This window comes from Notamacropus eugenii, chromosome 2 (assembly GCF_028372415.1).
Source record: "Notamacropus eugenii isolate mMacEug1 chromosome 2, mMacEug1.pri_v2, whole genome shotgun sequence".
Lineage (NCBI taxonomy): Eukaryota > Metazoa > Chordata > Mammalia > Diprotodontia > Macropodidae > Notamacropus > Notamacropus eugenii.
This window is the reverse complement of record NC_092873.1, coordinates 55,002,843-55,021,259: the sequence shown is the minus strand read 5'-3', so window position 1 is coordinate 55,021,259 and position 18,417 is coordinate 55,002,843. Positions and strand designations below refer to the sequence as shown.

At 46.6% G+C, this 18,417-nt stretch overlaps 2 protein-coding genes across 2 annotated transcripts in view; one reads left to right on the top strand and one right to left on the bottom strand.

Moving 5' to 3' along the window:
- Positions 1-11: 11 nt before the first annotated feature.
- TBCCD1 (TBCC domain containing 1) lies at positions 12-15,510 on the bottom strand. The gene is made up of 8 exons (XM_072640372.1): positions 15,368-15,510; positions 12,515-12,895; positions 9,694-9,849; positions 7,350-7,716; positions 4,639-4,825; positions 3,980-4,477; positions 1,385-1,533; positions 12-1,005 (listed from the first exon to the last, which is right to left on the bottom strand). Exons 2-7 carry the CDS (start codon positions 12,848-12,850, stop codon positions 1,404-1,406), a joined length of 1,674 nt encoding a protein of 557 aa, XP_072496473.1. The 5' UTR covers positions 12,851-12,895; positions 15,368-15,510; the 3' UTR covers positions 12-1,005; positions 1,385-1,403.
- Positions 15,511-15,697: 187 nt separating this feature from the next.
- DNAJB11 (DnaJ heat shock protein family (Hsp40) member B11) overlaps positions 15,698-18,417 on the top strand; it is a 28,610-nt gene continuing 25,890 nt past the window's right edge. The window contains exon 1 of the mRNA XM_072640373.1: positions 15,698-16,212. Within this exon, the coding sequence (XP_072496474.1) occupies positions 16,145-16,212 (68 nt within the window). The 5' untranslated portion in view covers positions 15,698-16,144. The remainder of the gene's footprint in view (positions 16,213-18,417) is intronic.

Sequence of the window (18,417 nt, the reverse complement as noted above, 5' to 3'; positions counted from 1 at the left end):
AGGAAAGAAGCTTCTCTAACAAAATGTAAACTTTATTTTGACATGACAGAATACCTCTACTTGGAAATCTCAAGCATAAAGATAGAAGCTTTATATTGCCACAGGAAAGCAAAAATACTTTTTACAATTAATTACAACTTTCAACAGAGAATAAGAAATAAACATTATTTTTTTAAATTTCATTGTTTTACAGATTAAAGGCTAGATTAGGACAACCTCTATATAAAAATATTTCTTCTGACTTTTATACATCAACAAATAACAACATATGTATGTATATATCTCTCTCTCTATATAGATATAGATATGCATATTTCCATCAAAGAAGTTTTAAAGGCATGCCAAACTGCAGCAGACAAATAAAAAATGTCTTTCATTAGCTCTAGAAGGGGCAGAACCCCTTTGCCTCCAAATAAAGGCTGTTCATTTGTAGCTCTACAGCCCAAAACCACAGTAGAAAAATAACATGGGGCAGTTGTCACCAACTTTGCCATCTTCGAAATTATAAAAACAGGCATTCTTTGGTTTGTAAGACTCCTTGTTTATATGGCCGATTTGTTTCCAATTCTGCTTATACTATAAGAAGAGAGTAAGGAACAAAATCAAGCAAAAGTCTCCCAAAAGACAATAAAACCCAATGGATTCTAGGGCCAAGGGTCACCTCGACAGCTCTTTTCTTAACTTAGCCTGGAGATGCTACAATTCTTCAATGTGCTGTCATGCTTCCTGTATCCTGCTAGGAAGAGAACAGATCCACATTTTAATATCAGCCACTTGGCTTTCTAGTTCCTTAGAAAGGACAGGAACACACCAGAATCATTAAAATTGGTTTTCTCTGTTACAATTCACCATAAACTCTCAACTCTTTTGAGGAGTGTGCAGAGAAATGGGGCTCACATGCAACTCCTTCTCCAGCCAGGCTCCTTCAGGCTGCTTCATTCATTCATTCAGTTGCTGTGAAGCTGCTCCCTTGTCTGCTCCCATCAGACATTGCCCTCTTGAGATCTAGCAGAATAAGACAAAATAGTGCATTAGCAGTAAATGCGCACGTGCATTTCTGTCCCACCAGTGTGGTCTTCAACTTCACTCAGGCTGCCAGGGAACAGGAATCAACCATTCTTTTGGGTTAAGTTTGGAAATGTACTAGGCATGTGTGCTCCCAAGAAGCACCAGCCCTCTCTCTGGAGCAATGATGGAGAAGAGGGCTGGGAGCGTGAGGGAAGATGGAGGGAAGCCTGAAGACAAAAATTTAAAGAAGCTGATTCTGTTGTGATGGCCAACCCTAATTCTGCCAGCTTCACTTGAGCATTTTTTGTCAGGTTATTACTTGTCAAAATATAAAAAGTGTTTTAAAATGTCCCATTCTAAAAAAAAAAAATCCTACCATGGCTTCGTAGGATGTCTTATCCTGCAGCCTGTTTTGAACCTGCTGCAGGAGGCACGAGACTGTCGAGTTGCTGGCTTTGTCCTGTGTTAATCAACCATTCGTAAAACTTGTTCTCAACCAGCACCTGGAATTGCTTCCTTTGATCCCTAAAATGTGGAATATGGGGATGTAGGAAATAGGGATGGGGAAGAAAAAAGCCATCAGAGAATTATTAACTCCTCGGATAACATAACATTTTTTACTCCAGATCATCACAAGTCACATGATTATCTCTGTCAGCTGAGCCATTTCCAATTTTTAATTTTCTGTCCCATTAAACAGCCTCCATGCTTGGGACAACTAGACCAGCCCCCCACCCCCCAAAAACCCCAAACCAAGACTTCCATAAAATTCCAACATAGCACAGCCACTTCTTCTTCCTAGTCCACAAGGCTCATTACTTTGCTACCAAAAGGAGATAGACTGGGCGGAGAGGACGCTCTTTACCAAGAGACCTGGGTGTCACTCGTAGGGCTCTGTTCTGATATTTGTCTACAGGAAGATCACGTTCTAGTATCTCTCCAGATCTGGGACCAATTAAGACAGAGAAGTCTTGTGCAACAAAATGCATCAAAGCAGATTTCTGTCCTTGGTCTGTTATCATGCCTCAGCAGCCTTGTCCCTCCATCCCTGTAGCTCCCTTCTCAAGCGGATGTCCAGGAAGCACTTCAAACTCAACATGGCCAAAACAGATTATTTTGTCCCCTAAACCCTCCCCTCTCCTTCCTTCCCTATTACTGTAGAGGGTACCATCATTACCCTAGGACCTCAAGCTCCCAACCCAGGTGCCATCCTGGATTCCTCACTTTTTCTCACCCCCCACATCTAATATGGTGCCAAGGTCTCCCAATTTTACCTCTACAGAATCTCTTGAATATGTCCCCTTCTCTCCTCTGACACTGCCCTCATTACTTCATGCCTGGACTACTGTGATAGCTGCTAGGGGGGAGGGAAGGATCTGCCTGCCTCAAGTTTTTCCCCATCCTTCATTCAACCACCAAAGGGCTTTTTCACTCCCCCCTCTCCCTCAATAAACTCCCCTGGCTCCCTATGGCCTCTAGAAGCAAATAGAAAACCCTGTTTGGCATTTAAAGCCCTTCATAGGCTAGCTCCCTCCTGCCTTTCCAGGCTTATCCCTAACTCTCCAACACATGATCCTTGATCCATCTCCCGGCTCCAAGCCTTCTCTCTGGCTCTTTTGCGCCTAGGATGCTCTCTCCTCTGCTCCAAATACAGACCTCACTTGCTTCCTTTAAGATCCAACTAAAATCCTTCCTCTTACTGGAAGCTTCCCCCAACCCCTCTAAATTCTAATGCCTTCCCTCTGTTAATTATTTTCAGTTTATTCTGCACAGAGCTCACTTCAGAGATGTCTGTCTGTTTGCTGTTTCTCCCAAGAGATTGTGAGCTCCTCAAGGGCAAGGCGTGCCTTTTGACTCTTTGTATCCCCAGCATGCAGTAAGTGCTTCATAAATGTTGACTGTTTTCCATCAATGAGTTCCTCCCCAAACCTCTGCTGTGAGAAGACTGTGCCACCATGTCCCTATGCAGGGGCCTTGCGGAGTCTTTCTTGGAATCCCTGATGCCTAGCATGGGGTAAGCTTTCAATAAACACCTGTGAACGGATGTCTGATTGGTGACAACTTCAGGTTGCTGGATTCAGCAAAAAGAAGGCATAGATGCTTATTGCATGGCTGCCAATGGCTACCCAATGTCATCCAAACATTCCGAGGTAACCAATACAGACTCATGGAAATCAATACAAAGACAAAAGGCCTGTTATTAGGAAGGTATTGAGGGCAAACTCTTGGGCCCTCCGACAACTGACACTACCAGCCTTATTTCAGTTCTCCTCATCTCGTTCCAACCTCCCTATACTCTCTTGTGCTTCACACCTTGGCTGGTGCTGTTGTACCTACTTGGAAAACCCTCTCTGGCCACATGCTTTGCATTAGAATGTAAGATCTTTGACAGCAATGTGCACTGCCTGGTCTGCTTGTATCTGTATCCCCAGCACTCCACGTAGTGCCTGGCACACAGTAGGAAGTGATTCATAAAAGTTTTTTCAGTCATGCAGCAAAATCTGACATCTCATGATCTAATTCAAACCTGTCTCTGCCATAAGGCATCTCTGATGACCAGGCTAATTTCTTTTGCTGAATTTCATCAGCTGTTATTGTCTGCACTAAATAACCTATTGTATTATAAAAGTTCTTTGCTGTTTCCCCAACCACATTCTCTTCTACTCAAGGGCAGGATTTATGCCTTCAGCTGCCCCGATATACCTGGTATACAATACGGCTTCTTAAACTTTTTTAGCTTGTGACTTCCACGGGAGGCTGTGACCTAGTTTAAGAAGCGCTGCTATATGGCATTCAGGAGATGCACTATACTGAAACAAATGGAAACAAAGAAGTCTGCACTCTAGGACTTTGAGGGAAGACCTGTGTCCTTTTAACAGGAAGATTAGTGTGAATGAAGTGCAATGAGGTTGGTTTTGGGCCACATTTTATGCAACAAATGTATGTCTGGTACTAGGAACGACTTACTCACTTGGTCAAACCTGCCTCCTTCACCGTCTTCTGCCAGATCTGTATCTTCTGCTCTCGCTGGCCCAGTGCCTTCCGATAGGCTGGTGGGAGACCCCCTGGAATCTCTGTTGTGTCCCCTTCCATCTCAAATGGAATCACAAACACATAGAACTCACTGGGGGACAAGAGTCGGAAGACCCTGGCATCATTATTTTCCCTGCACACAATCATCGGCTTGTCCCAGTAGTTGGGCACTGTGGCAAGTCCAGTCCTGGCCATGTGGTCTTCAAGCATTGGGTAATGAGTATGGAAGGGTCCAAATGTTACCATCTGATTGCCAGAGAGGAGAAGAGGGCGTGTGGGTGTCAGAATGTGAAAGGTACAGCCCGTGGTGGAAGAGACAGACAGACGATGGCAAACAGCAATGACCTTCACGTTGTCGCAGCTGTGGAGGTGGAGAGTGGTCTGGATAGGCCCCAGGACCAGTGTGCTATTCCTGCACTTCTCCACAGTCACAGACCTGAGAAATAGAAAAGCAGTGAGTAATGGGGACACTTTGCTGAACCAGAGGCTCCATCCTTTAGGAAAGCAGAGCTCCTGGGCGAATGGGAAATGACACAAAACAAAGAGAGTGCTTCTGGGTCACAGGAAATGCAAGAGCACTCCAATGAGCATGCTTACCGTAAGGGGGACAGCAGGTATATAAAAGACTCATTGCAACGGTGAATCTTCACATGGGCCCCAACTAAAGTCTCTGAGCTCTTGGCCAAGGTCTGCTTGTATACCTGGGTCATCACCACAATGCGGTGTATCTTGGGGGCCACATGTGTATTGCAAGCAATCTTGGCTCTCTTGGTGGTTCCTTCAACTGCAAACACACACATACATTAAATACAAATTAATGAAATGGTTTAAAATGGAGCATTGGTGTCAAGAGACATTCAGGTATGTGCATACCTGATGATGAGGAGAAACAAGGCCACAAAACGTGACCGAGAGCCCACTAGAAACCGCTCACGCTTCCCAAATGGGTCAGCCAATCTCTTCATAGAGATTCACTGTCCCCAAGGCCTCTCTGACAGCTGGGGTCAAACCCTGTTTCTGGAGCTGCTAAGCACTGCTGGAAAAAGCTGCAGAATCACATGGATCTGACACGTGACAAATTCATGCTCTTAAACTGAAATGGGCTTTCACTGCTTCCAAGCAGACCTTTTTAATATCTGTTGAATTCTTCCTATGACCTGTTCCGAACACTTTCTATGTTTCTAAAGCCCCCACTCCTACCCTCCCCTTTTTCACTTTCACCTCCAACTTTGCTGAGCTGCTGGTCCTTTAAGCATGAGACCCTGCCTCAATAATCATCAAACAAACATACTATGACAGGAAATGAACTGGATCAACTTTGACATGCTTGCTACAAACAAGACCAGAAGACAAGAGGGAGCTGGAGTCAAAAGGCAAGATAGCCCAGAGCTTCTATTTGCAGGGGCAAGTCAAGGAGCTGAACTGCCTGGGGGCAACAAGAAACATAATTTCCTGAGATCTAATGGATCTCTCTGTACTGCAGTTATTGCACCAGATGATGAGGGCTTACCTGCTGAGGGTCTCTCCTCACTCCAGCCCATCCTCCATTTGGTCACTAAAAGGATTTTCCAATAAACTCCAGGGGCTCCCTGTGGCCTCCAGGAGCAAAGAGAAAACCCTTTCCTTGGCATTCAAAGCCCTTCACCACCTTGTTTTCTGCTGCCTTTCCATTCCTTTTACACAGACTCCCCAGCATGTACTCCTGGATGCAGTGCCACTGCCCTCCTGGCTGGTACACCTACAAGACTGTCCGTTGCTCAGCTCAGTGGTTGCTCCCCATGTCTGGAACACTCTCCTTCTTCTCCTGATTACTGACCTCCCTGGCTTCCTAAATCCCACTAAAACTGTCCCTTCTACAGGAAGCCTTCTCAACCCTTCTTAATACCAGTGATTTCCCTCTTTTAATTATCTCCTATTTATCCAGGAAATAGCTTCATTGTCTCTATTTGTTTGCATGTTCTTTCCCTCAGTAGATTGTGAGCTCCTTGAGGTCAGGGACTGTCTTTTGCCTCTTTTTGTATCCCCAGTGCTTACCACAGTTCCTAGCACACAGCAGGTGCTTAAAAAATGTTTATTAATTGATTACATACACACCCATACAGCAGATGAAAAGGCAGAGATTCTTCAAAGAATGTGAAAAGAAATTAAATCAACCTATCTTGTGACACTTGGTAACATCAATACAAACAAAAGTAGATAAAAGTAATGATTGAGAAACAGCGAGTTGGAAAATCTTGGTTATGAGTAAGGCAGGGGAGAGGCCACTGTATAGGAGTCTCCTCTCTAGACACTATGAATACTTTCCTTAAAAAGAGCTTTGGAAAGTGCTACATTTGGCAAGTACCAGTAACACTGCCAAAAAAACAATACTGATTATATGAAATGACTCATTACTCCACTAGAAGTCACTCCCAAATCAGCTCTCTGTGCAGTCAGACTACCGATTTGTCAGAGAAAAGACTAAAATTAGTGTGAAATAAGAAGCATAAAAATAAGGAAAATATGGTGTAATGAAGGCAACTGCAGCCTGACCTATTTAAACAGGTCACCAACACTGAAAAATGGGAAATGGATGAAAGAGAGGATAAAGACACCCATTATAAGTGTTAAACAAAAGCTTCATCAGTATAAATCAAATGCCTTAACAGGGAGCCCCAAAGAGCCTAAAAATGGCTTCCATTAACAAAAATCATGAACTACTTGCCAGGTCAAGAAATACAGCATCCAATGACACCAGTTTAGAACAGAAACTTATTTGCAAAATCTCAGAGAAGGATGATAGAAGACTGAACATGATCACTTCATAAATAGGAAGAAGCAGTTGAAGTTGATGAGCAATATTGCTTCAAAAGAAGGAAGAAACTAGGGAGAAGAGGGAAAAATTAGTTGAGATAAAGGTGGGTGAGAAAATTCAATTAGCAAAGTCTTCCCAAGGTCATCATTTAAAGATGAAATTCCTAAAGATCAATTAAGAAAATTTTTTTAACCAATTCATTTTGGCATCAAGGGCATAGTAGAAAGTATCACATTTGAATTCCAGCATCATAAGTCTCAGATAAGTCTCCCAAAGCAATAGAAATGGCATTAAATGAACAACAACAGGAAGAGCAGAATAACAGACATTTGTTTAAGTATCTTAGATCATCTCTCTGAGGTTGGTGTTACTTAAAGACAAAAGTCCCCATGAGGAAAAGAGACATGCTCCTGTTCTCTGTCTCTCTTGCGCATCTAACACAGAAGACACAGGGCCACTTAGACCCCAGAAACAAGCCATTCCACTAGAGAGGCACGACGACTTAGACACCTACCTTGCTGGGCCCAAGCCAACTTCTTCCCAGTCTTGAGGCAGGCAGATGTGCCAAATGGGTTTGCAGTCAAACAGCCCCTGAGCCAGGCTTCCAGCTTCGGGAAGGAGAAGGTTTTGGAAGTCTTTGAGAAGCCACTCTCTGAATGCAGGGGCTGCCACAGTGCAAGCTCGTGGAGCGGATAGACCTTCCTGGCTTTGCTAACAGTCCCTTCAATGAGAAAGCTGAGGGCCTGCACAGCTTCAGGAGAGACCAGGCTTTTGTGAGTGGAGTGGGAAGCATCAGTGAGCTGCTCTGGGTCCAGAAGGAGCTCCAGGAGATTGGATAGGTGATTATAGACAAAAGCTTGGTGGCTGTAATCATTCCAGGTCTAAAATATCAAAAGAAAGCAGTCTTAGTGAAGATAAGAATTTTCCTAAGACATAAACACTGGACTGGAGCAAGGGTGGGAAACCTGCAGCCTCCAGGCCTCATGTGGCCCTCTAGGTTCTCAAGTGTGGCCCCCTAAATTCAAACTTCACAGAACAAAGTTGGAGTCAAAGATTGAGGCTGCAGGTTCCCCACACCTGGACTGGAGGCAACTAGGTGGATAGAGTGCCAGTCCTGGAGTCAGGAAGACCTGAGTTCAAATCCAACCTCAGACACTTACTAGCTGTGTGACCCCGGGCAAGTCACATAACCCTGTTTGCCTCAGTTTCCTCTCCACTTTAGTATCTTTGCCAAGAAAACCCCATGGTCGTTATGGTGTATGGTGTGAGGAAAAGTGAGACATGACCAAATGACTCAACGACAACAACAACAACAAAACACTGAATCAAATAAATTCTTTCTGAAGAGTTTCTGCAAGATGGGGAGAAAAAAGAGTCAGAAGATGGGTTTTCTCTTTACCTCAGCCATTCAAAAGGGCCCTTCAAGTCTCAGATCAAACAGACTTCCAAGTGCAAACAATTAATCACAACAGACATGTGGCTAGCTCAGGAAATATATCCCTTAATCATCTAAGAGCAGCTATTTCACCGCCCTTTGGTGGAAACCATGCCATGTGTGGCTTAAAGAGGACCTTCCTGAACAAGAGAGTGCTTTTGAAAGGGAGTCACAGCACAACAGGTGTCTCAGTGGTCAGTGGGTGTCTAGCTCCTAAGGACATCGCCAAACACTAACAATTCCACCTGCATTGTTTTCAGGGGCATCTAGACCACTAACTTCATCCATGAAATTAGATCAGAGCTTTATAGGGAAGCTATATTCTGAGAGAGTCCTTTATGGTAGTGAGAAAGGAAGTGATTTATCCAGAGTCACACAGCTAGCATGTGTCAGAAGCAGGATCTGAATCCAGGTCTTCCTGACTCCATGGCCATTACCACGCTGCTTCTCACGTGACCATGAAATGAAGGAAGCTCACGACCTCTCAAACATTTACAAAGGAGGAATTATGCACAAGATGATGCAATTTCATCTGTCTCCATGGTCTGACAGTAAGAACCTTCGCCATGTAACGGCTCAGCTCATCTCCCTCCTCCAGTCACCATGCTCTGACAGGGCTGCCCCACCTGGCTCACAGCCTTACAACAAAACTCAGTTCTGCCTCCTTGGGGACCATGCAATAAAACAAAGAGAGTGACATTGTATAAGAAAGCAAAACCCCCATGATGTGTTGCTTATAAGGAGCACATGTAAAAAAAAAAATTCAGAGAATAAAAATGAGGGGTGAGGACAAAATTGTTCTATCAATCATGTATTAGACAAAGCAAAAACATACATTCCTAACATAAAAAGAGACAAACAAGGAAATGACATTCTCATGAAAAGAGCCACCACTGACACTGCTTCTCCTATAGCACTCAAAACTTTTCAAAATCCTCTTAGAGACATAGGTAAACCGTCTTTCAAAAAAGCAATCACCCATCTCTTTTAAACGCTCTCTGTTCACAGGAGATTGTTAAATTCGCCTTTGGATGCCAATATCCTGGCCAATCACCTAAAGACAGTTAATCCCAGTGCCCAGCACACGGTATATGCTTAATAAATACTTTTTGATTGACTGGTTGATAATAAATGTATTGAATGGAGTTCAAAGCATTTTGCAAATACAACAATAATCTTATCAAATATGCAAATGAAAAGGGCTTGTGTATTTTTAAAGGATGAGAAAGTTAAGCACATATTATGTTGGAAATGTGGGCAGCTTCTCTATCAGTAAAAGCAGGAAAGCTGGGGACCCTCCTCCTTTCTCACCAGCAGACTGCAAACTCAAAAAGGAATCTCGGACTAATGGATCTCGGAGTCAGCCTGATCGACACATGGTCTGTTCACAAGGTAATCATGACACTGGAACCACAATAAGTACCTTATTATGACAGATGGATTTCCCAGTCAAGTCAGGGGAAGGAGATCTGTTTCTGGGACTTGGCCACTCTTCTCCAATCAAAGATGTTCTTAAGGAAACCTTATTTAACTGTTGTATGTACAAAAATAGCAGGAACTGAAAGGTGTCGACCGAGAGCTGTCCAAGAAGGAAATAAGAAACTGTCAACATGCCTATCGACACAAACAACAACCAGGCTACATTGAAATAGAACAAAGTTATGTTCATTTGCATCAGATGATAAAGAACTGAAGTGTGAAAATCATTTGCCATATGTATTTTAGTTAAAAAGCTGTAGCACTTTCAAAAATTGAACCAATATCTAAAAAGCATGCATATACACAGCTAAGATTCACTCCTCAAAATGACAACAAAATGTTCTATTTAGTAACATTTTCTGAAAGTTCTTTGTTTTAAAAGTTATCAACTCAAAAATCATACTAACAAAATCTGATTGTCATTTTAAAATCAAGTTCTATATTATGCATAATTCACAAGTCCCACTAACAATTAAATTTAAATGGAACTGAAAAAAACACAAGGAGGTCTGAATTTTCTGAGAAGACCTCCTTCCTAAGCATGCCAAGATTCTGGTAATAGAAACAAAAACAAAAAACCAAACTATTTGAAAAAGATGAGTGCATGTGCATTAGTATAAGATGGCCAAAATGCCCTATGTTTTGATCCATTCCAACTCTGTTAGTCAGATGGGGAGTCAAATTTGCTTTAGTACTTAATATTCTGACCATTATTTGATTAATTAGGTACCCTGGGGAGTATAGGAACAAGTTCATGTTCCCTGGTATGCTCTTTCAGAGCAACCCTTTTGCTTTTCCAGAAATGGTGACAGGTTCATACTAAGTCATTCACAAATGTGTCTGATCCCCCTAGAGACCAATGGCAGATACCTGTTGAGAACACAGTCCCTTACTGAAAGTTCAAAGGAAAAAAAGAGTTGATTCTAAAGAGAAAAGAATTGAGCATTCTTGCCAAGAGACTCACTCAGTCATGTCACACATGGGGTAATCCTGAAAAATCAAGAGGCATTTGGGAAATGGGTTTCAAGAATGTGAGTATCTCTAACCTCACATGGTATGTGGAATAGCAAAGAAAGGATCTAAATCCATATACACTGTCCACGATGTGTGGGTGCATTACAGAGCAGGGTGCTGCCTGACTTGGGGGCACTCTCATTTTCCCCTCCAGAGTTTTCTTCATTTCAGTTTCCCAGTCAAAATTTGAAGTTGGCATCTTGTTCTTTTTTTTGTAGCTCATCACAAGGTAGCAATAGTTCTTTAGTTGACTCTCCAATGTCACTTATTTTACATAAGGCACCTTGAAAAAATAGGGCCACAGAGTAAATTGTGGAAGTTAGGAAACATGAAATCTAAGCCCAGCTTGGTCACTACCTGACTGGGTGGCCTCAGACAAGTTATTTTACCTGTCTGATTTTTTTTTATTGATCACCAAAGAGCTGACCCACAGAATCTCAAAGGTAGCTTCAACCTGACATTTTAGGCAATTTGGGTCACTTCATGAGGACAACCAAACATTTCTGGCTTTTGTTGTTTTTAAGTTTATCCACATGACTGTGTGATATGCTCCAGACTGAGAGGACAGAGCTGCCTCAGGGTCAGAAAGATCTGACCTGACCTGATCTGGGGATTGAAGCTTCTGGTACATATTTGCTCCTACAGGGAAATCCACCTCTTAGTACTCCAGGAAGCTCTTACAGACAAAAGCTGCCTAAAAATTTCCTCTATCAATAAAACCAAAGCCTGGAGCTGGCCCTGCTCCCAAGAATTCTGCATTTAAAGGAATTTAATTTGAAAAATTAACGAGATTTTCAAACTACTCCTATACAGAAAGAATAATTACAACTTCTGGGCTAAGAAGCTGTAAGTATGTGGAAGGTGGATTTTTGTTAGTTCTTCTTAAGATACTAGTTCCCAGGATCATGGCCATAATAATCTCTAGTTCCCAGGCTCGTGGCTTGTCAATATCTCCACCACACTTGCACAGCATTATATAATGATAAAATACATAAACATTTGTACTTAAAGTTATAAATATCCATTGCGACTGCGCAATAAGATATAAAAATGAGATAATGAAAACTCGGGAGGTTATTGCTGGCAAACTGCCTTCTTTGTCTGTTACCCTATAAATCAAGGGGGCATTGGTCAGTAAGCGGAGAATCTGACAATGCAATGCTGTGCTTAGAGGGGAATGCACAAGCTGGAATGCTGTACGCGCATGATGGCCCGCCCATCAAGGATTAGGGGGAATCTTCAAGGGGAATACATGTGTCCTTCCTTGACCAGCCCCCATCAAGGGTCAGGGGATGCTAGGAGCTGGAACTTCCATTCTCACCGGTCCCTGAGAGAAGAGTTGTAGGGAAGCTATAGGAGCTGGTGCTTCCATTATCAGCAATCCTTAGACCAGAATAAAGTAATATTTAATCTCTTATTATGTCTCTGTTCCTGTCTTACTGTCTGTCTGAATCAAGAGTGAATGTGCTAGAAGCCCTCCTATGTGTGCTCCCACCTTACAATTAGTGTAGTGTGTTGCCCAGCACCCCCCACTCCAAACTGTTTTCCTTCTCCATGGGGATCCCTGCTCTGCTGCTGCTGGAGAAGGTGATTACAATGATGTGGGATGGGCTAAGGTTAATTCTGAACCAGAGACGCTGGGGTCCTCACTGCCAACTGCTCTGATGGCCTCCCCAACCTATACACTGCAATTGTAGAAAAGATAGTTTCTCTCCTGTTTGAACCCCAAAATACTGGGCCCAAAGGCCTACCTTACTCCTCTGCTTCTCCATATCCTCCTCACACGTGCAGCTAGACATCAGGTCAGCCCATTCCAGACGCTCCTCTGGGGTCCTTGGCACCAGACTATCGAAGATCTCAAAGTAAAGCCAAGCAATGTCTTTGGCTAACTGTAGCTTCCCACAGGCAATGTGCCTCCATGTGGGCCAGAAGAGGCGTGGGTAACCTCCCTCCCTGGCTCGGGTTCGAACATATGTGGATATCTTTCTGAGATAATGAAGGCTGAATTTGGCTGGAGGAGGGAGAGGCAAAGTGCCCACTATAAACGGTTCTGTTCTCACCCACAGGTGGACAGCTGACTGCTCCATTTTAACTCAGACACCATCTGTGTCTCAAGAGGCTCCTTTGCAAATCTAGGAAACAAAGTTTCTGTGTAAATTAACTGGAAACAAAAACATACATACATTTATCATTGAGGCGCTGACAACATAGTGAACTATTTTTAAATGAAGTAGCACAGAAAGGCCGGCAGTTTGGCTATACTGAATTACAGGCAGCTGGGACTACTTAACAAAACAATTCCTACCTGTATGGTCCATGCTAGCCGTTTGTGCCTATTTGGTCAAGCCATCCTCTATCACAAGGTGCCCAGCCCACAAGAAACCCAGTGTGTTTGGCTGAAATTAATGCAATGATTTTATAAGATAAAAGAATTAAAACTAGAAGGAAACTCAGTCGGGGAGTCTACTCCCTTCATCTTATAAGTAAGGGATTTGCCTAAGGTCACAGAGGTATTATAAAGTCCTGTTGGGCTGGAGGAAGTCATCAGATCATGGAAATGGTTTAAAAGCAGTTTGTGTGCTATAGACCTCAGAGTCTTCTATGATCATACTCTTGTAAGATGATCTCACAAAGAAGAATGAAAGATTATGGGGACTAAAGCCAGCCTGAAGAGAGTTTGCCAGGAGCAGAGGAGGCAGTTACCTCCAGGGCATTAAAGGTGACAAAGCCCAGAAGACAAACGGAAAAGCTGCCAAAGTTTTCACAATCAAATTTTCTCTCCGTCTGCAACAGTGGAGTCAGTGTGCCTGGACTCTGACAGTGACCCTGGCTGGGCTTTTAGGGTTGTAGAAGAAGGCTAGATTCAGGTAAGAGTGCAAGAAGGAGGCACACACCAAAGCAAGCACCATTAGGAGGGTGATGAGGGATTTCCCTTCAAGGAGGGGAAATATCAATGGTGGGAAACAAAATCTCAGCCCCTATCAATACCAAACACAGGTGAGCAAGAGAACATTGGTGGCTGCTGCCCACCCACCCAGGTACCAACTTTACAACTTCCCTGAGAATCAGCCCCAAAGGCATCATTGGCATCCTCAGGATCGAGGGGATTAGCAGCAAACAGGCAGCCTCTGACAACCAGTGTTTTTTTCCATTGGACCACATCTTTACCACTACACAAATGACTGCATCTAAGGTGTTTGTTGGCTTTTAAAAAGCCTGTGATTTGGCAGAAGAAAATGCCACTTTGAACAAGGCTCTCTCCTACATGGTGTCTCCCATCCAAACAGTCGGTCAATAAGCACATATCAAACATCTCCTACGTGCTGGGCACCGTGCTAAGGGTTGGGGATACAAAAAGTCCTTCAAGAGTCTTTGAAAGACACAAGAGATGACCATCTTCAGTGACCCAAGGACCAGAGACACCAAGTGAGGCATGCAGCAGGGCGGTGCAGGCTGGATGGCAGCACTGACCACTACAATAGAAAAGCTTCACAAGGTGAAGCTCACACAGTTGGAATGAATTCTACTTCTTAAGCACACATCAACCAGGCCATTGTGCTGAAATCTTTCCCCTCTGGAATCTTTGGAAAACAAACCACCTGAACAACAAAGAGGCTAAAGGAAACCGTCTGTCACCTGAGAATGGAACGAGGGAACCAGACATGTTTATTCTGGAGAAGAAAAGACACAGAGGGAACATGACAATTGTCTGTATATACTCGAAAGGTTGTCATGAGGAAAAGGGATGAAACTGGTTGTGTTTCATTCCTGAGGGCACAATTTGGATCAATTGATGAGAGCAGAAACAGATTTCAGGGTCAATACAAGTTTCCTGCTTGGTGTCCCCTGGCTTCCCGCATATGCCCCCCTGAATGAGAAGTTCGACTCCAAACTTTCTCCTTTGGTTTGGTTTTGAAATTATCCTGGGAGGGGCAGGATCGTGCCTTTTAAGGCTGAAGGGGCAAGCTGTACAATTGGAGACAGCTTCCAATCCCTCCCCCATCTCCCCAGGGCCTCTGGGATCCTCTGGACCCCTGGGATTCCCACCCGAGGCAAGTCCAGGGGCACAACTTGGGGGGGTCAGGGAGACAGACTTGGGTCCCATGTTAGGGGGGGCGCTCCCCAACCGGACCCTCCCTGCTCCCCGCTCGAGAAGGCCACATGACCATCCCCCAACTTGTCACCTCCAGAGGGAAGCCCACCGAGCCCCCTCCCCCCCAAAGGAGGCCGTGGGATCACCTCCAGGAAGACGGCACTACCACCCCAATTGGGGGGCTGCATGACCCCCCACTTTACAGGAGAAGCTGTGATGCCCCAGCAAATGAGACCATAGGACCCCCTCCTCAAATGGGGATAATCTGAGACCCTCCCTCTCCAATGGGGAGAAACTTGGATCCCCCTCAAAAGGGGAGGCCGGGGGGCCCCCTAAAATTGGACGGCATGGGATGACCCCCCACAACTGAGGGAGAACCTGAGATCCCCCTCAAATGGGGAGCTCTGGAGCCCGCCTCTCTTAAAAGGGGGGGTATCATGGGTCAACCTGGGACTGCCCTCCGAAGGCGTAATGACCCCCACCCTCCCAGACCACCGGCCCTGGACGTTACCTGCAGGAACCGCCCGAGGCAGAGCAGGGGGCGGGACGAGAGGGACTGCCCCGACATCCCCAGCGCCTGCGCAGAAGCTTCCTCTGCGGAGGCTGAGGGGAGCCACGGCGCAGGCGCGCAGGCACAGCAGGAGACACTCCAGTCCGCCGGCAGATCTGGAGCGGCCTCGGAAGGCTCCTGCGAGACGAATTCGGCCCGGTCTGCCGCGAGATCACGTGGTGCTTCTCGGCTCTCACGTTGACAATGCCCCCCTCGGAAGTCTGTATCAGTGGTGAGGGCTCAGTAAAGATTCAGTTGCAGTCCAGCCCTGACTTTGAAAAAACCTAACCTTCCTGTGTCCCAGTCTAGGACTGCCGTAAAACTCCCGATGATTGGTTCGGGATTAGGTAAGACGAGCCATCGCTTTTAGGGATTGGCAAAGCGAGACAGGAGGCGGGGCTCACGAAAAGCGCTACTGCCCGCAATTGGCCAGCAGTCCGTCGTTTTGCTCCAATCCGAGAGCCGCGTATCTCTATGGGAAAAAGGAGGGGGCGCTGCGACGCCGGTGACGCTGCCGCCTGTGATTGGTCGACCCTAGGATGCCGCTCTCCGGGTCCGTCCCTCCCGGGAACGCGAGCTAGGCGTTGAAGTGTCCGTCGGTGATTGGTCGTTGCGCCGGCACGCGCTGATGCCCTGGTCACTGATTGGCCTGGCGGTGCATCGGCCCCGCCTCCCGCGGGGAGCGGGGACTCCCGGGATAGGGGAAGAAGGTGCGGGCTGTCGCTGAGGAGACTGACCATGGCCCCGCATAGGCTGGGCGGCTTGTGCCTCCTGCTGCTCTACATGCTCGGAGCCGTGATGGCGGGGTGAGGAGAGACAGCCTCGGCGCGGAGGGCATGAGGAGGCGGGGCAGGAAGGATCGGGGGGGTTGAGGGGCTGAGGGAGGGAAGCGCTGCCGGTGATTGGGGGTGATGGGGGAGGGGACGAGGGGGTCTGAGGACTGAGGGGGGGCAGGGCTGTGATGGGGAAGGAGTTGGGGGCCGTGTGAGGGAGAGACTGAGGGGGCAGGGGTGGAGGGGCTCGGAGCTTTGCTGGGGGCAGCTGAGGACTGAGAGGTCAGGGTTCTCTGTGGTGGGGGAGGGGATGAGGGGGCAGCGTCCAGGACTGGGGGGCAGGGCTGCCGGTGCCAGCAGGAAGGGAGGGGGCTGGGCTCCCCGTCCTGGCTAGAGAGGAATGGAAGGAGGGACCTGGGGGGCGCTGGGGGAGAGGTGAGGGAGCCCGTCCTGGGGGGTCACATCCGGTACTGAGGTTGGCCTGAGGCAGGATTGAGCAGGTTGAGTGGATGAGGGAGACGGGACTGGAAGGTGAGGAAAGTGGGGGCGTCCTGGGGGGCAGAGTAGGGGGGCCGTGCTGAGAGAGGTGAGGGGGGTAGGACTGCCTGGGGGGGACCATGTTTAGAGAGGTGAGGGGGGTAGGACTGCCTGGGGGGGCCATGTTTAGAGAGGTGAGGGGAGTAGGACTGCCTGGGGGGTGCCGTGCTGAGGGAGGTGAGGGGGGTAGGACTGCCTGGGGGAGGTAGAGTGGGGGGACTGTGCTAAGAGAGGTGAGAGGGGTAGGACTGCCTGGGGGAGGTAGAGTGGGGGGACTGTGCTAAGAGAGGTGGGGGGGGTAGGACTGCCTGGGGGAGGTAGAGTGGGGGGACTGTGCTAAGAGAGGTGGGGGGGGTAGGACTGCCTGGGGGAGGTGGAGTGGGGGGACCGTGCTAAGAGAGGTGGGGGGGGTAGGACTGCCTGGGGAGGGCCATGTTTAGAGAGGTGAGGGGAGTAGGACTGCCTGTGGGAGGTAGAGTGGGGTGACTGTGCTAAGAGAGGTGAGGGGGGTAGGACTGCCTGGGGGAGGTAGAGTGGGGGGACTGTGCTAAGAGAGGTGGGGGGGGGTAGGACTGTCTGGGGTGCATAATAGGGGGACCATGCTAAGAGAGAGCTGAGGGGGGTAGGACTGTCTGGGGTGGGGCAGGGCTCTTATGAGGAGGGGTCCGTGGCAGGTGCATTACTAGAAATGTCTGGAGATAGACTTGTAGGAGCCGTGGTCATTACCTGTCAGGTGGGAACAGAAGCGTGTTTTGCTTGGCCCCGAAGGACTGAATTAGGAGCCAGCAGGCAGAAGTGGCAAAGTGGCTACTTGAGCCCTGAGGAAAAGGGAAAAAACAAGAATAAAAACTGCTAATGACTAAAGCTATCCGAAAGTGAGACGGAGGCCTCCAGACGTTATGGACTGCAGGCAGTAAGGTCTTCAAGAAAAAGCTCAGTAACCAGATTTATAAGTTAATGTTGCAAGAGAGCAGGGTCTTATTCAGGTTAAGGTTAGAGTCCTTCCAACTCCTCTTCTGTGGTTCTGGGGTAGGAGGGAGCATGACCAGTGGAAGACTGAGGAGGTGAAAAGGAGCTGAGCTGAGAAATTGATGGGCGAGTCACAGGTCTGTGCTCCCCTTTACTGGGGGACTGGCCTATGGACAGACTGACTAGTGTGGGAGAAGGGAGTTGATGTCATGTTTCCCCTCTGGAGGGAATGTCTTTTTAAAAAGCTGAGGAGTGACTGTCAAGCTGAGTGGTGTGTAACGGAGACACAAACTACACTGAGACAAAGGAAGGGAGAACCTTTGGGAACCATTGTCCTTCCCAAACCCAATGGAGTTTATTGGACATCATCAGCATCTTGAGTTCCTTGTGTCCCTGTCTAGGCCACCTCTGAGTGCCAGTGTGAAGTAGTGCAGAGAGCACAGTTGGAGGCAGAAGACCTGAGTTCTAGTCCTTGTTCCATCATTTATTAGCTGTGTGACCTTTTAGATGTTACCCTCCCTTTATCTGTAGAATGAGGATAATAAGGTGTCTGAATGAAGGCAGGGGACCAGACAATATGATCTAGTAAGGTGCTTACCGCTTTAGGATTCTATGGGAGGTCATAGGTAGTCATTTCTTTAGTACCATGAGATGATTTCCTCCAAAGTGTTCTATTTTTTCAACTCAACCAGCACAGAAGAAGTGTATCTACTATGTGAAAAGTACTCTGCT